This window comes from Anomalospiza imberbis, chromosome 18 (assembly GCF_031753505.1).
Source record: "Anomalospiza imberbis isolate Cuckoo-Finch-1a 21T00152 chromosome 18, ASM3175350v1, whole genome shotgun sequence".
NCBI classification, from domain to species: domain Eukaryota; kingdom Metazoa; phylum Chordata; class Aves; order Passeriformes; family Viduidae; genus Anomalospiza; species Anomalospiza imberbis.
Window position 1 is genome coordinate 4,228,341 of NC_089698.1, and position 16,901 is coordinate 4,245,241.

General features: G+C 46.7%; 1 protein-coding gene across 1 annotated transcript; it reads right to left on the minus strand.

Annotated features, from left to right (window-relative positions):
- Positions 1-772: 772 nt before the first annotated feature.
- On the minus strand, positions 773-16,247 carry SVOP (SV2 related protein). Its single transcript, XM_068208606.1, has 16 exons — positions 16,117-16,247; positions 13,852-14,012; positions 12,557-12,642; positions 11,503-11,601; positions 10,147-10,218; positions 9,669-9,793; positions 7,805-7,868; positions 7,167-7,292; positions 6,041-6,169; positions 5,633-5,706; positions 5,273-5,349; positions 3,987-4,094; positions 2,589-2,700; positions 2,086-2,167; positions 1,767-1,856; positions 773-1,327 (listed from the first exon to the last, which is right to left on the minus strand). The coding sequence occupies exons 1-16, from the start codon at positions 16,149-16,151 to the stop codon at positions 1,139-1,141; spliced, it is 1,629 nt and encodes a 542-aa protein (XP_068064707.1). The 5' UTR covers positions 16,152-16,247; the 3' UTR covers positions 773-1,138.
- Between the last annotated feature and the right edge of the window lie 654 nt (positions 16,248-16,901).

Here is a 16,901-nt window from a genome sequence, read left to right on the forward strand (position 1 = left end):
CCAGGGACAGGTTTGTGACAAACCAGATGAGCTTGTCCTCTCCTGAGCTCTGTTACATTCCCTGATAAGAGTGGGATCATCCCTTGAGGAGCCACACCTGAAGGAGGGATGTTCCTCATCCAAGAGCACTGCAGATGGGCTCTTCCCATGGTTTTTTGTTCATTTATTCCAGCTACATTCCTTTGTCACCAGTCAATGTACAATCAGCAGGAAAGGTCCTGCCCAGCTGCCAGGGAGTGGCTCCATCCCAACAGCAGCTCCCAACTCGGGTTGGGGCTACCCCACCATGAGGATGTGCCCAGGTAATGGAGTAGGGACACACCTGGATCCACACAGAGAACCCCAGGAGTGAGAATCTCCTCACTCCAAGCAACAGACAGAGAGCTCAAGGTCCCTGGCAATGCCAGAGAAGTCCAATTCTGCTCCAAGACATGAGGATTTACACATTGGACTCGATGAGCTTGGAGGTCTTTTCCAACCTTAATGACTCTGTGATTTACATTTCTGCTGCAAGGTCCCAGCTCTGCAGCAAACACCACCCTCCCTGCTCCAACAACCCACCTGGGACAGGAGAAACAGTCAGGAATCAGTTTCCAAGCAATCCACTCTCCAGGAACAAAACCCAACTGGAAAGCCTGGGTCGGTTTGACGGAACCGCATTTTGGTGATGGTTTTGATGGCTAAAAGTGCAAGGCAGGCATTTAATCCATAGTGGTAGGGATGGAATCCACCCTGTGCCAGGCCAGGGCCACACTAAAGATGAACCTCTTGGTTTTAGGCATCAAGAGCTCAGTGTTTTAATGACAGCTTATGCTGGTCTGCAGACATTTGGCATTTGCTTGGCACAGGACATTTTAAGCTGAAGAGCTGACCATGCAAGCACGACAGACTGAAGAGAAACCCCTGCTAAACTTCCAAGGGTATCTGGATCAAAGGTTTCTCCATCCAAAATTTTTTTATGAGTGTGAGCAAAGAGCAGCAGAAACACAATTTGCTGAGGTTCAACCCCAAACTCCTGCAGTTTGACACGTGAGGATGGCAGTGATGGTGGTCAGCTTTCCATACTTCAGGCTCGGAGGTTTTGTGAGACATCCTGCTCCTATCATTCTTCATTCTTCCAGCAGGTTTCCACGTCCCATCATTCCTGCGATTCCCCTGGGGAATGAGATCCTCTGCCCACCATCTCCTGGCCCCATTCCTTGTGGCTGGACTCCTGCAGGCCACGGCCCTTGGTCTCGATGGGCAGGAAGCAGGAGGCCAGGGCAGCCAGCAGGCAGCAGCCACTGTAAACCAGCAGAGTCAGATAGACTGAAGATTCCAACATCACCTGCAGGAAAAAGGCAGGGAATGCCAAACAACACCTCAGCATGGAAATACAGACACTGATGGAGCAACAGAAATTTTAATTGTAGTGTTGGGAATAAAGTTAAACTTGAAGATTCTGGAAAGGAGGGAGATTTTATAGATTGTGCCAGGACAATGGACAGTGTTTTTAAACTGTCGGAGGGCAGGATTAGACTGGATTTTAGGAAGGAATTCTTCCCTGTGAGGGTGGGAGGCCCTGGCACAGGCTGCCCAGAGAAGCTGTGGCTGTCTCATCCCTAGAAATGTCCAAGGACAGAGCTTGGAGCAATGTGGGATAGTGAAAGAAAAGCAGGTTCTACATCACCTGCATAGAATCATGGAATTGCTAAAGCTGGAAAAGACCTCCAAGGCCATCAATCCAAGCTTCCTGTGCCTCCAATCTCAGAGGAGAAGGGATTTACCTGTGCAATGAACGGGGTTATGAGGGCTCCCACTCTGGCCATTCCACTGCATGTTCCCAGGCCCAAAGCACGTGTGGCTGTAGGATAAACCTGTGGAAAAAACATCATCCCATCAACCCCAGTGGGAAGTTTTCCTCCTTCCACTCCTAAATCAATGGGAATTAATAAGTGGTGCCACAGCACATTCTGTCAGACCATGACAATGGGATCTACAGCTCCAGCCTGGGGTGAGGTCCATTGGGAACAGGTCGTCAAAATGACTTTCCCACCCTGGTCTCGCTTCCCTTGAGTATTCCCATCACCATAACAACCCCCTTACCTCAGGAGTGTAAACATAGGCAGCCTGAAATCCTCCTGAAATAAAAGCTCTTGCAATGAAGAGCAGCACAGTAAGAACATTTCTGTGAGGAGAAAGAGGAGAACAGAGTTTGGGAATGTTAAGTACAATCTGCTGGTTTCACTTGGAATTCACTTTTACTTCCCTCCCAAACTCTGGCAAGAAAACCCAACCCCAGCCTTAAATCCTTCTCCAGCTGAGCGTGATCATCCCACAGCTTTTCAAACCACCACTCCCAGTTCTCCCACCACAACCAAGAGAGGACATGGAGAAATCCTTTACTCCAGCTGTTCCCTGTGCTGGACTCACCTTCCAACACAGAGAAAGAGCAGGAGGCTGCAAAAGGAGAAGACAAGGAAGGACAGGGCCATGGTTTTCTTGATCATCCCACAGCTTTTCAAACCACCACTCCCAGTTCTCCCACCACAACCAAGAGAGGACATGGAGAAATCCTTTACTCCAGCTGTTCCCTGTGCTGGACTCACCTTCCAACACAGAGAAAGAGCAGGAGGCTGCAAAAGGAGAAGACAAGGAAGGACAGGGCCATGGTTTTCTTGCGGCCGATGCGGTCGATGATCCACAGGGTCACCAACACCCCTATGGGAAGAGACCAGGAGACCCTTGGGAATCTAGCAAAGAGGGGCTGCAGCAGATTTAACACAGCCTGGGTGGTTTAGATTGGAAATTTGGGCCTCTCTTTCCAATCCTTTGCTGGCCCCAGGCAGGGCTGTGGGATGGATTGCTGCTGGTGTCATGTGAAAACAGGAATTCTGTGTCCCAGCTGCTGAGCCCTGCTACATGCTCCACAAATCCACACTCCCATTCAGGGATTATTGATGTGAATGCCTAAAACACCTGCTCATGGCTCACTGGAAAAACTTCTGTTCAACTTCTGGCCATTGTTCCCTGCTGGATTTAAGAATGTGGTATTTTCTTTCTGTTCTGTTATTTAGATGTTTCACCAAATTATTTATCCCCTGCTTTTTGATAGGAAATAGATCAAGCTCAGTAAATCTCACTATTAAGTCTTCCCTCCAATGCAATTTTCCCAGATCCTTTTAAAAGCTGATGCACAGCAGGAGTGGGGATTATTCCAGCATCAGTGTCACATCCAGAGGTACCCTGTCAATATTTCTCACTCCCACTTCAGTGTGTGTGAGGATCAAACCAGACCTTGCAACCATAGGCACCCACTCTTTTTTCCTGGCTATCCTTCCCAAATGCCTGTTTGGCAGCACACTCCTCTTAGGAATGACTGTGCATATTTCTCAGTCATACTTGCAAATTATCATTCATTAAATGGCTTCTCCTTGAGCTTTCAGCCCTGAAATTATGATCCAGGAGAGTGAAAATATCCTGATCCCTGTCTCTGGTGTTGTTTCAATCAGATTAACACTGGGAGATCCCCTCCATCTGAAGGATCAATGGCTGTTTCACACTATTTTGCTTGTCCTATGCCAGATTGTCCACTGAATTTTGCTGGAATTGCCTGAAAAATCACAGGATCAGGACTGAGGCTGGACACAGGGATTAAGGAAGCAAGCTCTCCATGGATTCACTGTACCCATGATCCTTTGAAAATACTTCTGCACAGTCATGTATGGATAGAAATTCCAGTGTTTCTGCCCCTTTGATTGAGTTGGGTTTGCTCCTCCTGAAGTGTTGCTGGGTTGGAACAGTTGCCCCCGTTGGAACAGGAGCCATTCCAGAGCAGGGACTGATTTTTTCTGGAGTGATCCCAGGGCAGGGAGAATCCACAGCTACAGCAAGGATCTGAGTGCTGTGGGAAGCATCAGGCCAGACATCCCAGTCCCACTACTGCTGCCTATTCCCACACCCTGAGCCATTCCAAGGAAAAACTGGAGCTTCCCATTGCTCCTTACCAGGGAATTCTGACAGGGTTGTCCAGAGCAGGTCAGTGTAATCTTCCTCTGTCAGGTACTCACAGGTCAGGCTGCACTTGGCTTTTACTTCCTGCCTTCTGCTGGATACTGCAGGGAAAAAAGCACAAATATTCAATATATTTTAAGCAAACTCTTCCCTGCTTACCCTTCCTGCTGGGTCTCTCATTTTTACTGCTGAAATTTAGGAAGGGATGAGCTAGAAGGACTGGTATGGATTCACTCCACCCACCATCCTTTAAAATACTCCTGGGAAGTTGTTTAGGGATAGAAATTCAAGTGATTCTGCCCTTTTGATTTAATTGTTATTCCTCTTCTGAATGCCTGCAGTGCTGCTGGGATGGAATTCAGAGTCAGAGGGGCACTGAAGAGCAATGCTTGGTGATTTTGCCTGAAAACACTGAACAATTACAATATTTTCTGTGACAGGATGTCTCAGCTCAGTGAAAATTCCACCTCCTTATCAGCTGTACAGCCTGAATAATTTTCCAGTCCAGGGCTCAGGACAGAATTAACTCCGATAATTCAGTTTCTCCCAACACAAACTGGGATCCCAACACTTCCTACACTCTGAGAATACTCAATAATCCCCTGTCCTCATAAAACCAAGGGGTTTTAGGGGCTACATCCCCCTCTGGGAAGGCAAACCTGAGTCAGAGCTCTCAGAGCTCATCACTGCTGTTCAACCCTGGAATCTGGGGCCGCTCCAACACTCCCCATCCACCTTTTATAATTTCCCAACATCCAGGCAGTTTTACCTAATTACAAATGTTCTGAATGCAATCATTCCTCCCCTGGGGAATCAAACTCTTCAAGCCTCTTCTTAACTCAGTCAAAGCACCTTTTTTTCCCCCCCAAAAAAAATCTGCAACACAAAGGATGTTGATTTCCCACCATTATCTTTTTTCTCAGCAGGTTTTCCCATCTTGAGAACCCAGGAGCTCCACAGCAGCAGTTTCTCTCTCTCAGAACTAATTAGACCTGTCAAATCTGCAAACTTGTATTTATTTAATCACCTTTTTTTCTTTATCAAGAGGAACAGATAAGAGGTCTGCCTTGAAGGCTGCCTTCCTGTTTGACATTTTGGCCTCAAAACCACTGCAGGACCTCTCTGCACTGGGCAGAGATGAGGAAAAATTTAAAATAAAGTAAACTTAAAATTCAGCCACATTCCTTTTCCAAACCACCAGCAGAAGGTGATCTAATAAAAGATATTCCAGCAGTTTTAAAAGGACATATTTAAAAAGAAAAGATGGAGCAATACTCACTGCTGCAAACATCTCCTGCTTGGAAGAGCTCTGTAGTTAATAAAACTAACCCATAATATGAAAAAGCATTGGAAAACCTGCAAGGAAGCAAATGAGAGAGGAAGTTTCAGCTGGTCCAACTTAAAAGAAACACCACCAACCAAAAGTCCTACCTCAAAGCTATTTCAGCATTCAGAAAATTAAAGGGCAATTTGATTTGGAATGCTTGCGTGGTTTAAAAAATTACAAATCAATACAGATTGGGGTTTTTTTCAGTTGGTTGTTTTTTTCTGAGGAAGAAGTTGCTGTATTTGAGTAAATTCCCTTCAGTAAAACCCATTTAGGGCTGTGCTGGCACTGAACCTTTAGGTTTTCTCTTACCAAATAAACCAGAGCAACAAGGTGGTCCAGCGGAAATGGGGGGTGAAAAGATCCCTCATCTTGCCTCGGTCCTCCTGTTGGGAACAAACAGAAGTTGGGTGATGAGGGACAGCTAAAGTGTCAAACTTCATCCTGTCTCATGCATTCAGATCCAGGAATTCTGACCTGACCTCTTCAACAACCTCAAAGTTTGGTTTTCTTTAATAACAGTGAGGTTAAATAATATTAATGCCCACTTTATAGCTGCTTTTCATTTCCAAATGAGAAATGAACCCTTCCTCAGTGGGAAAGAGGCCTAAATGATCAAACCTCATTTTTTCTGCCTAGCTGAGACATTCAAATTGAACAACACATTGACAATTTGCCTACAAACCCCCTCAGTTTCACTGTTCTGTGACCTGTACATACCTGCCTGGAAACCACCAGTTTTCCCAAGGGCATTGGAGCTCCATTTTCTGTGGCAATCCTCTTCAAAGTGGCCAGAGCTTTCTCCTGGTTCCCAGATAACACATCATACCTGGCACTTTCTGGCAGCCACTAAGGGAGCAGAGCAGGTCACGCATACAGGAGGGTGTCACAACCAATAAAAATCCCAATAAATCCCAATAAACTCTGGCATTTTCCTTGGGGGAATCTCAGTGACTTCAGCAGATTCTCACATAATAGAGGATTACAGAGCTAAGCTTGAAGAATTCCAAGGAAGAATCCCAAGGATCATTTCATCAGGCTTTAAAAACTGCAACCCCCCACTTTCCCCATCAACTCAGAACCCTTTCCCTTCCATTCCTTTGGGTTTGTCCCTGAGAGGTGTTGGGAATTTTTGCAGGTTTTTTACATTATCCCTTCTGTGTAGGAATGGCAAAGCATCCAGGGCAGATAACAAGATGCTCCTGGCATTCCAACATTTATGGATTTAAGCTCCTTTTAATTTAGAACAAGCTTCTGAGCACCTGGATAACTGCAGGTATTCCTGAAAAACTAAGGAATAAAAAAGGCTGCTAAACCACCTGACAAGGACATTTATCTATGAGGAGACTGAGGGACTGGCAAAGATCTCACCTAATAAATAATAAAATAGATCACTGAAGCTCAGGTTTAACTTATTTTGGAATTTGGCCTGCACTCTGAAGATTCTATCCCTGACTTGGGAGGATTCTTAAGTAGAAATTGATTCTAGAATTGACAAAATCTAAAGAGAATTTAGGGAAATAGCAACAGCTTTTGATAAAATGTTGATTCCACTGAGCTTAGTTGAAACAAAATAATTAAACTGGAGAGGGTTCCAGGCCTGATTTCACCAAATTCCAGCCCTCCATTGTCCTCCAGCAATTACAGTCACATCAACACAACTCTCCCTGGAATGGTTTTCCCAGCACCCTGTTGAAGCTGCATTTTTTGGTCATTACTTCAGTTATTTCAAAGAAGACACCACCAGAGAGCTCAAAACTGTCCTGATTTCCTTCAGCTGGGACACAGAATGGGGTAGAGGAATGGGAATTGCAGGATTTCACATGAATCCATGAGGAATACCTACAAAACACAGGCCAGCAAAGAGCAGGAGTGGGAGGGCAGAGAGGATGAGGAGCCAGCGCCAGCCGAGCGTGGGCATCACCACCACTGCCAGGAGCACTTCAAACACAGTCCCAAGGGCCCAGAACACCTGGAAGAGGGAAAACCAACAGGAAAAAAATGAGGAATGGAGTGCTCCCAAGGCTGTGCTCACCAGGGATGGCTGGAGAGAGAAATTCCAGGGGTTCGAATTCTGCCTTAAAATATTCCAAGGCCAAAATTCTGCCCTGAGTGACTTTGACAGGTTTGGATGAAGATGTGGAGCTGAATTTAGCACTGAATTTGTGGAGCTGTCAGCTCTCCAAATCCATCACTGAGATGCTTTTCACCACAAAATCATGGACACCCAATGCCCCTCTTGTGCTCACTCTGCAGCCCCGGATGCAAAATAATTTGGAAAAAGGCAAATTGAACAAAGAGTGGAGTGTGACAGGAAAACCTGCTGCTTTTGGAGCTGGGCTGGTAGCAGAGCTCAGGACTGACTCAGCTCCACACCAAGGCCAGGTATGGCTGCAGCCTCTGAGGGGATTTCCAGGCAGGAGGATGGAAGGGATGTGACCACCAGAGGATTTGTCCCTCGAGGATCAGAATGCACCCACTCACCTCTATTAATAAAATGCATTTTGCTCTGGCTTTCATTGGAAGGAACTCAGCATACAAAGTTACCCTAAAAGAGGGAACAGAGAGGAAAATGTCACCATAGAGAGGGAAATGCCACAGGTTCAAACATCCCTTTTGCCTTTCAATAGAACTGCCAAAATCAGAGCAGCGACTCAAATCTCTCCTTATCCCCAGAGCCAGCCAGGCTGTGACACTAGCTCACACCCCCCTTTCACCCAGAACAAACCCTTCAACACTGCAGGAGAGGACACAGTTTGCTCTTTTTGTGTGGTTTTGTGACCCCACAGTCATCAGTTAAATGCAGACCTGGATGCTCATGTTTTCATAGTCCTGCTCTGAGCCAGAGCACCATTGGAAATACCATTTTATCTGGTATTTTCAGTGTGGTCCATCAGAATTCAACACAAACTCGTGCTGGATAAAGAATTTCTTCAGGGCTTTACAACTGGCTCAGAGAATTCCCATCCATCTCCTGTGCCAGGGTTCAATTCTCCAAGAGGGGAATACTTTCATGTCACTGATATAAAATAATTTGCATTCTTTTCTTTTGGGATTCAAAGAGCAACCACTGAGGCTTTGTTTCATGCCTGTGCCAAGGAGTGATGGCAAAGCTTCTCCAGGAAGAATTCCTGAGGAGGAATTCAGGCAGCAGCCATTCCAGGCTCTGTCATCTCTTTCAAACTGGAAAGGTTTGGCTTTGATGTTTGCATTCCATTGACTCAGTCTATTCCTGCCTCCAAACTCCTCAGGCTTCCTTTGAGGTTTGGGACAAAATTCCTACTAACTTAAAGAGTGGATTGATCTCTGAGGAGCTGCCCAGTTTGTGGAAAGCAGGAAGTTTCACACAGTATTTCATTTAAGTAGAGATCCAGAGAACTCAATCACATCTTGAAGTGTAGCTCAGGTCCCTCTGCAGTGCAGAGAAAACAGGAGCTGGTGAATGACCCCAGCAAAAGAAGGACATGGAATTGTTGGAGCCAGTCCAGAGGAGGAAATTACACTCATTCCATGGAGATCCAGGCACTCACCTCCAAAATCACTCAGCTTACAGATATTAGAAAGGAGCTACTTTTCCTGCTTCATGCATGTTTACCCCTCTGCCAAAGAAATCTCTGTTATAGTCAGAACAGGAAACGGACTTGAGGAGGATGGGATCCACTTGGAGATCTGTAACTGGCTCTGGTTTTTCTCGCATGAAGCCACAGAAGCTCAGTGAGCCAAGTCCAGTGGCCCTGGCTGGCTCTGGGACCTGCAGCTCAGGGTTTTTATCTGGGAGTGGCCATGAGAAAGCCACTGGGAAGGAATCTGTGAGCCATCAATCCAAGCCAGGCTCTGCCTGCTCCAAAATAGCACCTCCAGAAGGGAAAAAAAAAATCAATTATTGGTAAGGATAAAAGACTACAGAGAGAGAGAATGGCTGTACCCTTCCCTTTACATTTATAATTAAAAGCCTAGAGCAGGGTTATTTATTGCAGGTGGAAATTTTATGGATCCCTCTCTTCAGTGAAAGGAAGCACACAATGATAGAGAAATATCCTGACACTTCCTTTTCTTTCTGAGCCATCCCAGCATCTCCAGTGCTCCAGGTCTGGGCTGTGTGGGTTTGAAATTCCAGCTCAGGGTGAGATGGGGAAGTTCAGGCTCTGACTGAACAATAATCTGGCGTTTTACAATCAGACTCAGGGCTCAGCTCTGCCTCTAAATCCTGCTGTTTAAGCCATGACCTGCCTTGCAACAAGACCAAGGTTTGGGGTGGCTGGAGAGAAACAAGGCTTCAGTCCTACAAGAGAATCTCATAAAAAAGAAAGAGAAATGAGGAAGTTTGGACTGGTGAATATTTACTTACGACTGAGGCACTCCTCCAATCCCAAAGCCCACCAGGCCCCTCAGCACCAGGATCCAGCTGTAAATGGGAGCAAATCCACTGAGGATCCCATAGTAGAGAGTCCACAACACGCTGATCTTCAGGCCCTGTGTTCAGCAAGAGTTAAAAATCACTGTAACACAAAGTAAAGTGTAAAACACAGCTTCAAGTGCCTTCTGTTTCATAGGAGCTCAGTTCTGGATGTGCTTAGTGCAGCTTTGTACACGTGGACATTTGGGAATTTGGAATCCTGGAATGGTTTGGGTTGGAAGAGACCTTAAAGCTCATCCCATTCCAGGTGCAGGGACACCTTCCACTATCCCAGGGTGCTCCAACCTGGCCTCAATCACTTCCAGGGATGAGGCAGCCACAGCTTCTCTGGGCACCTCGTGCCAGTTGCACTGAAACGTCCATGCTGCAGGAATATTGGGATATATCCCAGTAGGAGCTGCAGACTTACTGTTTTCCTCCCATACTGGTCTGAAATGTTTCCCCAGAGTGTGGAGCTGGACATCATTCCCACAAACACCACCTGTGGAACAACAGGAAAAAAAAATCTTTCCCTGAACAAGGGAAAATTCCAGTGTGACAGACACAGAACACAAACTGCCAGTGAAATCAGAACATTTTAGCCCAAAACAGAGTGAGATGTGCAGGAGGACAGAGAATGGTTTGGGTTGAAAAGGGCCTTAAAGGTCATCCAGTTCTCTATGGGTTGGAGCAGGGAAACAACAAGGTCCCTCCTCAAGTCAGCTTGCATTAAAAAAATCCATCAGTGACAACCCAGACAATCCCAGTCTGGCCTGGACTGGGAGCACTGGTATTGTCCCATTGTGAGTCCAGCCCTGGAAGACACAGAGCTCTCCAGTTCCAAGGAAAATATTCCTGAATAAAAGCTGAGGAGCTGTTGGTTGAGATCTGCAGGACAGAGCTCTCCTCCAGCCTCCTACCACCATCCTCAGCAGCTCCCAGGTTTGAATGGAGATAAAATTACACCTTAAAAGTTTAGAAAAGTTTGAAGTGTGACAGAAAATACCCCTGAAGCTTTTTCAGAGGGGACACTCTTGTGCTGAGCTGCACTCAGGGATGGGACATTCATGGGATTCAAGGACACCATTTCAATCTGCTGAGCATTTTAACCATTTTACACAATCAAACAAAGGGCATTAAAAATTAAAGGAGAGAGAAATTCAGGGAATAAAGTCCCTGCATTCAGCAGTGGCCTATGCTGAGAAAAGGGTTCCCAAATTTGTTTTCTTACCCCTAAAGGCATTGCAGGATTCCAACATCACAGCACCATCCTTGGAAGTGGTGCTGTAAGATCTCTGCTTCCAAAGATCACTGGATAGTCCCAGATTTATTTAGGCTGGAAAAGACCTCTGATATCATTGAGTCCAACCTCAAAAATCAAGTGTTTGTTCTCTGTCAGGGCTCTCAGCAAGTCAGAGAGCTTAGATGTGGGGAGAGAGAAAGACTTGAAAGCAAGATAATAAAAGTTTACCAATTTTTTTTTAATTAATCAAAGGTTTGAATTTAGGATGAATCTGAGTGAATTCATAGGTTTTCCTGGAAATTACATGAAACTTCAAGCCTGAAAGCTGCAAAATGCCCTCGGTTCTCACTGAATTTCATTACTTCAAACTTTAAAAAAAAACTCCTACAAATCTTTTTTTAAAACCTCCTATAAACTTCCAAGCTGAAGGCAATGTGCAAAGGCCATGAAGAGATTTAATTCTGGGGATACAAAGCAAAATGTCTGGAAGACAATGATGGCAAAACCTCAGGGAACACAGGAGCTGTCAGGTGTTTTTCCTACCGAGGTGAGCAATGCAACCTGCCAGCTGGGTAAGCGCCACTCACAGTGCAGCTGAGGAGCAAGGATACTTAAAATCATCATTTCCATGGCATCTGCCATCTGCAGGGGGAAGAGAAAGCAAAAATCAGCAACTGCCTGCAAATCAGGTGGATTTAGGAGTCAGTAAGAGGCTTTGGTGACGTTTCCGTGACATTCCCGCCCCGTGGTTGAACAAAATGTTTAATATTTAACATTGAAACTCATTTCTGATTGTCAGCACTTTTAGTAACTCTGGCAGAGAGGATTCAAAGAGCTGAATCCGAAGATTTTGAGGAGGTTTGGTTGGTCAGTGACACAGGTTCAGTCACTTCCACAGTGCAAATTCCAGCTTTCAGCTCCTTCACACATGGATTCAGTCAGGACTGTTTAATACCTTGTAACTTATTCCCTTAAACACTCCTGGATTTGCACTGATCACCTGGAAACCAAATTCCACAGCTGATTTAGGATCTAAACCATGGCAGATTCCAGCTTTTTACATGGATAAAAGCCAGTAGATTCAGCTCCAGGTATCAGGATCCTAAAATCCAGCACAGGAGGTGGAATGGGAGCTTCAGACAGAGCAGAAAAATGGAAACCAAAACTTTTTTGTTGTTGATATCAAAATTAAAAGTGGAAATGCTGGGTTGATGTTCCTCTGATACTGAGATTACAGCAATCCTGACTGATACAGACAACTGAGGTGGCAGCTGATGGGAGGAATGTGGCAAAATCACTGCAGGAAACCTCAGGTTCTGCAGGAGCAGCCTGGAACCTCTTTCATTTGAAACCAAACTGAAGTGGAAAATTGAAATGGTTTTCCAAACCCTGATTTCTAAGAACTTCAGAGAAAAAGAAATCCATCATTACCCCTCACAACAGTGAGGGCTGAGTGCTGCTGTTAGTTTAGAATTTCCAGTGAAATTCCTGCTTTATTGTTTATTTATCTGCTTGGAGACTCTCTGCCCTCATTATCTGAAATCCCTGAGATTGTCTAAGTGATGAGCATGAATTGATCCTGATCCCAATTACTTGCCCATGCCAATCCAGTAATGACAGACAGTTTCCACTGGAACTTCCCAAATCCAATGGCTTCCACTGCATCCTCCACCATGAAAGTATCTGGAAAGAAAACAATTCCAGTGGATTCCTTCCTGAGAAAAGCCAGCCCTTGAGAGAGATTGTTCTGGTTTAATTACTAATTAATTGGCTAATCTGCTGAGATCTCAAATATATAACAGAGCTACTTAGTTGTTGTTATACAATTCCTACTCAGGAAAATCTCTGTGTTCTTCCAAAGCCAAAATAATTTTAATTTTTCCTAGAATATTTTAATCATGTGGAGGTAAATTACTATGGCACCCACAAATCCAGCCCATGTTCAGCCTCTTCCTTCTGGGAGTGACTCCTTCAACCACTGAAATGCAGCTTTCTGTGGGGAGAAACAGCTCTGTCCCAGCCCACAGCAGTGCTGGGAGCTGCAGGAAATATTTCAGTGCAACCTCTCACTAGTTAAATGTAGAATTTCTCCAAAACACACAAATCTTAAACCCTGCTTCTATTAAAAATGCTGCTGGTTGTTTCCCACCCACTGCCATGATCTCTTCAGTTTGTTCCAGCTGAAGGTGCTCAGATGTCTCAAATTCCTCTGCTCAAATGCAAAATGAAATGACCGAGAAAAGCACATTTTGATATTTGAGTTGTTTAAATCAATTGAAGTCCCACAGTCCTAACACTTGCATCAGTTTGAAAAGGACATTCCTCAGGAAAGCTTTGGCTCAGAGCTGTGAGATCCCCACAACACAAACCAGGAGGAAATCAAACAAAATCCAAGGGATAAAGCACAGCAGAGAAATTCAGAAACAATTTTAACACCAAATTTTCACGCTGTGCTAAGACAAACCCAAAATTTCTCCTCCCTCCTAAGGCAGTGATGCCTCCAGGCAGGAAGCAGAGGCTGAGATGGACATTCCTGCTGTTCTCTGGGAAAAGAGGAGCCAGGAACTCTGCAGATTCATCTCAGCCTTGAAGGAGAGGCAGGTGTAGCTGCTCCAGGAGCTCTGAGCAGCTCCAGAGGGAACTCAGGCAAATTCCAGTGGGGCAGCTGGATCCACAACTCCCTCCCAGGAGTATCCAGCACTGGGGACACAAAAAGGAGCACAGAGAGCATCCCACAGGGAATGCTGATCAAACCACCATCTTCAGCTCTAACCCTGAGTTATTATTTTTATCTGGGCATCCTTGACTTCTCCAAACCTCCCGTTTCCAGCCTGACTGAGAGGATGAGATCCCACAAGCCTCTCCCTGCAGGGAAACAAGAGCCCTGCTCACCGTCCGTGGGGTTGGCGAATTCCTTGGGCACTGCAGCTCCATCCCCCAGCTCCACGGGCTCCAGCTCCGTCCTCACCCCCTCGATCTGCACCTCGTGCTCTCCCGAAATTCCATCCTCCTCCGACCTCGAGCTCTCCCCAGTGCGGCGGAACTTCACCACCCTGAAAGCACAAAAAAACGGGCTGGATCCTTCCAGGAGGATTTTTCAGCTGGGGAGGCTTGAAACCCCTTTTCCATCAAGGTTTCTCCTCATTCCCTGCCTCCGTTCTCCACTGGGAATGCTGGGATTTGTGTTTGGATCTGGTTTCCTACGTTGGGGCGGGATCTAATCCTTGGGTTTGGACACAGAGGTTGTTATTGTGCTATCCACAAAGTTATAAAACCACAGAGGTCATAAAAATATGATGGAATGATGCATATTTAATGAGATCCATGTTTGGTGTGCCTGGATTTAATTGGAATTAGGCATTGCTGTGTCACTGAACTGGATTTAATTGGAATTAGGCATTGCTGTGTCATTGAATTTTGGGGGTTTCTCCAGGCAAGAAGAGCCCAAATTCCATTTTCTGAGTTGTTTTTGAGATTAGAAACTCCTAAAATGCACCAGAATTTGAAATATTATTTAGTGGAATACAATTACTGAGCTCATTCAGGGAATGGATGGATTTTTTTTTTTCCAGCAGGATGCTGATTCTGTGACTCTGCTTTCATCTTGAAGAGAATTATTTAATATCATGTCATTAATGAAATATCTGCATTTTGAGACCAGAATTTGCTAAATTGACACAGCTTTGCTCCCTTCCCACAGAGAAGGTTCTTTTCCCATTTATGGAGTTTTCTGTGGCCAAAGATTTGGGAACAGATCCCTCAAAGTTCCTTCACTGTATCTGCAACACAGCAGAACTTTCTCCCATTGGAAAATGAAAATCCCTTGGATTTAAGTGAAATAGTTTTGGAAATAAATTATATTATCCCAGAATCACAGGGAGGGACCTTAAAGTCCTCCCTAAAGATCATTCCAGCCTTGGAGGTGACGGATCCTACAAAATCTGAGAGTCACAAATCCAGATTGCCACATTCCACAGCACAGAAAATAAAAATATAGGTGTAGAATTTGGGCATATATGAAACAAACTGAGACAAACAAAGGAAAAAAACTCCACAGGGGTAATTTCTGTTCTATACTTGCCAAATTTTTCACATCTGGGACATCTCAGGGAGCTGCTGCATTTATTTGCAAAATCTCACAGCATCAAAACACCTGCACTGGAAGGTACTTTGGAATGTATTCCCAGGTTTTTGTCTTAAAAATGGAGGGGGGGAAAGCTTGATAAAATAACCTCTGATAAAATAACCTTTGATTCTTTTCCCTGACAAGCTCAATCCTAACAAAGGACTGGAAAAGAGCTGGAGTTCTTGTCCAACTTAGCAGGAATGTTATGGGACAGGGTGCTCTGTCATTGACACGAGCTCATGAATATTTAACACCAACCTGAAACATTCCCTCCCTGCCTTGCAGAGCCCATGATTTATAAATAGGAAATATGTTGCAAAACACCTGCGAACGGAGCATTAGGAAAAACCGGGTTGGTTTTGAAGGAAGCATTTGGAATTGAGGGGAAAGGAAGGAATTCCTGGGGTTAAAGGCACCAAAGATTTTATCAGTTTGGGGCTGGGTTTTAGCCTTTTTTTTTTTTTTTTAATTTTTTTTTTTTTTTTTTGCACAGATGCAGCAACCACATCCCCAAAATCAGCATTTTCCTTGTGCAGCAGCAGCGTTTGGCTTTCCAGAAACGCTGGCAATGCCGATGGGGTTTTTTGGGGTCCCCCGAACCCCCGCCTGGCAGGGCAGGTTCTGCTCTGCCATTCCTCCCTGGCGAGGAGGAGGAGGAGGATGGCGAGGAAGCACAACGTTATTTACAGCCAAACCCCCCATGCAGAGGCGATCCCAACGTCTCCTCTCCCCAAATCCCCACGGTTCTATCCCAACCCCTGCTGATTTTTTACCGCCATCAAATCCACGCCGAGAAAAAAAACAAAAACAAAACCCAAAACAAACAAACAACAAAAAAAAAACAAACCAAACGAGATGGGTGAATTTATGTAACAAACGGCTCCTGCATCCCTCGGGATGCTCCACCCGGGCAGCTCCAGCGGGAAAATGGCCTTGCCTGCCGGGGTGTGAGCGGCTTCCCGGCAGAATTCCCTGCTCCCCGGCGGGATTCCCGCGGCCGGAGGGGCAGGAGCCCCCCCGGAGCTACTCACGGCAGCTGCTTCAGCTGGAACAAATCCTCCTCCATGGCCGGGCGGCGGCTGCGCTCATCGCTCCCGCATGGCGGGCTCGGGCTGCGGGATGGAGCGGCTGGAGAGAAGGGAAGGGCTGCAGGGAAGGGAAGGGAAGGGCTGGAGAGGCTGGAGAGGCTGGAGAGGCTGGAGAGGCTGGACAGCTCCGCAGGAGCCGCCGGCCCGCGCGCACCCGCTCCGCTAGGCTCGGTTTAGCCGGGCTCAGCCTGGCTCGGCACGGCTGGGCGGCTTTGGCACGGCTCGGCTCAGCTCGGCATGGTTTGGCTCAGCACGGCTCGGTTTAGCTCAGCATGGGTCAGCTCGGCTCGGTTTGGCACGGCTCGGCTCGGTTTAGCTCGGCTCGGCTCGCTTCACCCGGCCCGGCCGTGCCTGGGCCCGGCTCAGTTCAGCTCGGTGCGTTTGGCACGGCGGGGCTCACCCGGGCTCAGCTCAGCAGGGCCCGGCTTAGCCCGGCTCCCCCATTGGGCCGAGCAGGGCCGGATCGGCTGCGCCGGGCGAACGCCCCGAGCCCGGGCGCTGCCAGCACCGCCGAGGCCACCCCGGGCCGCGTCCCCGGGCGTCACATCCAGCGGCACGGGGAATGCCCGGGCACCGGAGCGGGCCCGGCCCCGGGCAGCGCTGCCAGGGCTGCACAACCTTCCCGGGAGGGTTTGCCCTCAATATCCCAACCAGAGCGCCGCGGGAGCGGGCGGGGCTGCAGCGTCCCGCTGCTCCCCCGGAGCTCCGAGCCACGGCTCCGGGACACC

What these genes read in the sequence shown, in the direction of transcription:
- SVOP (XM_068208606.1), bottom strand. Translation starts at nt 16,151, where the DNA reads ATGGAGGAGGATTTGTTCCAGCTGAAGCAGCTGCC. An exon ending in AATGCATTTTATTAATAGAG is followed by an intron (nt 7,293 to 7,804) that starts GTGAGTGGGTGC and finishes TCCCTCTTCCAG; the next exon opens with GTGTTCTGGGCCCTTGGGAC. An exon ending in TAACCCCGTTCATTGCACAG is followed by an intron (nt 1,328 to 1,766) that starts GTAAATCCCTTC and finishes TTTTTCCTGCAG; the next exon opens with GTGATGTTGGAATCTTCAGT.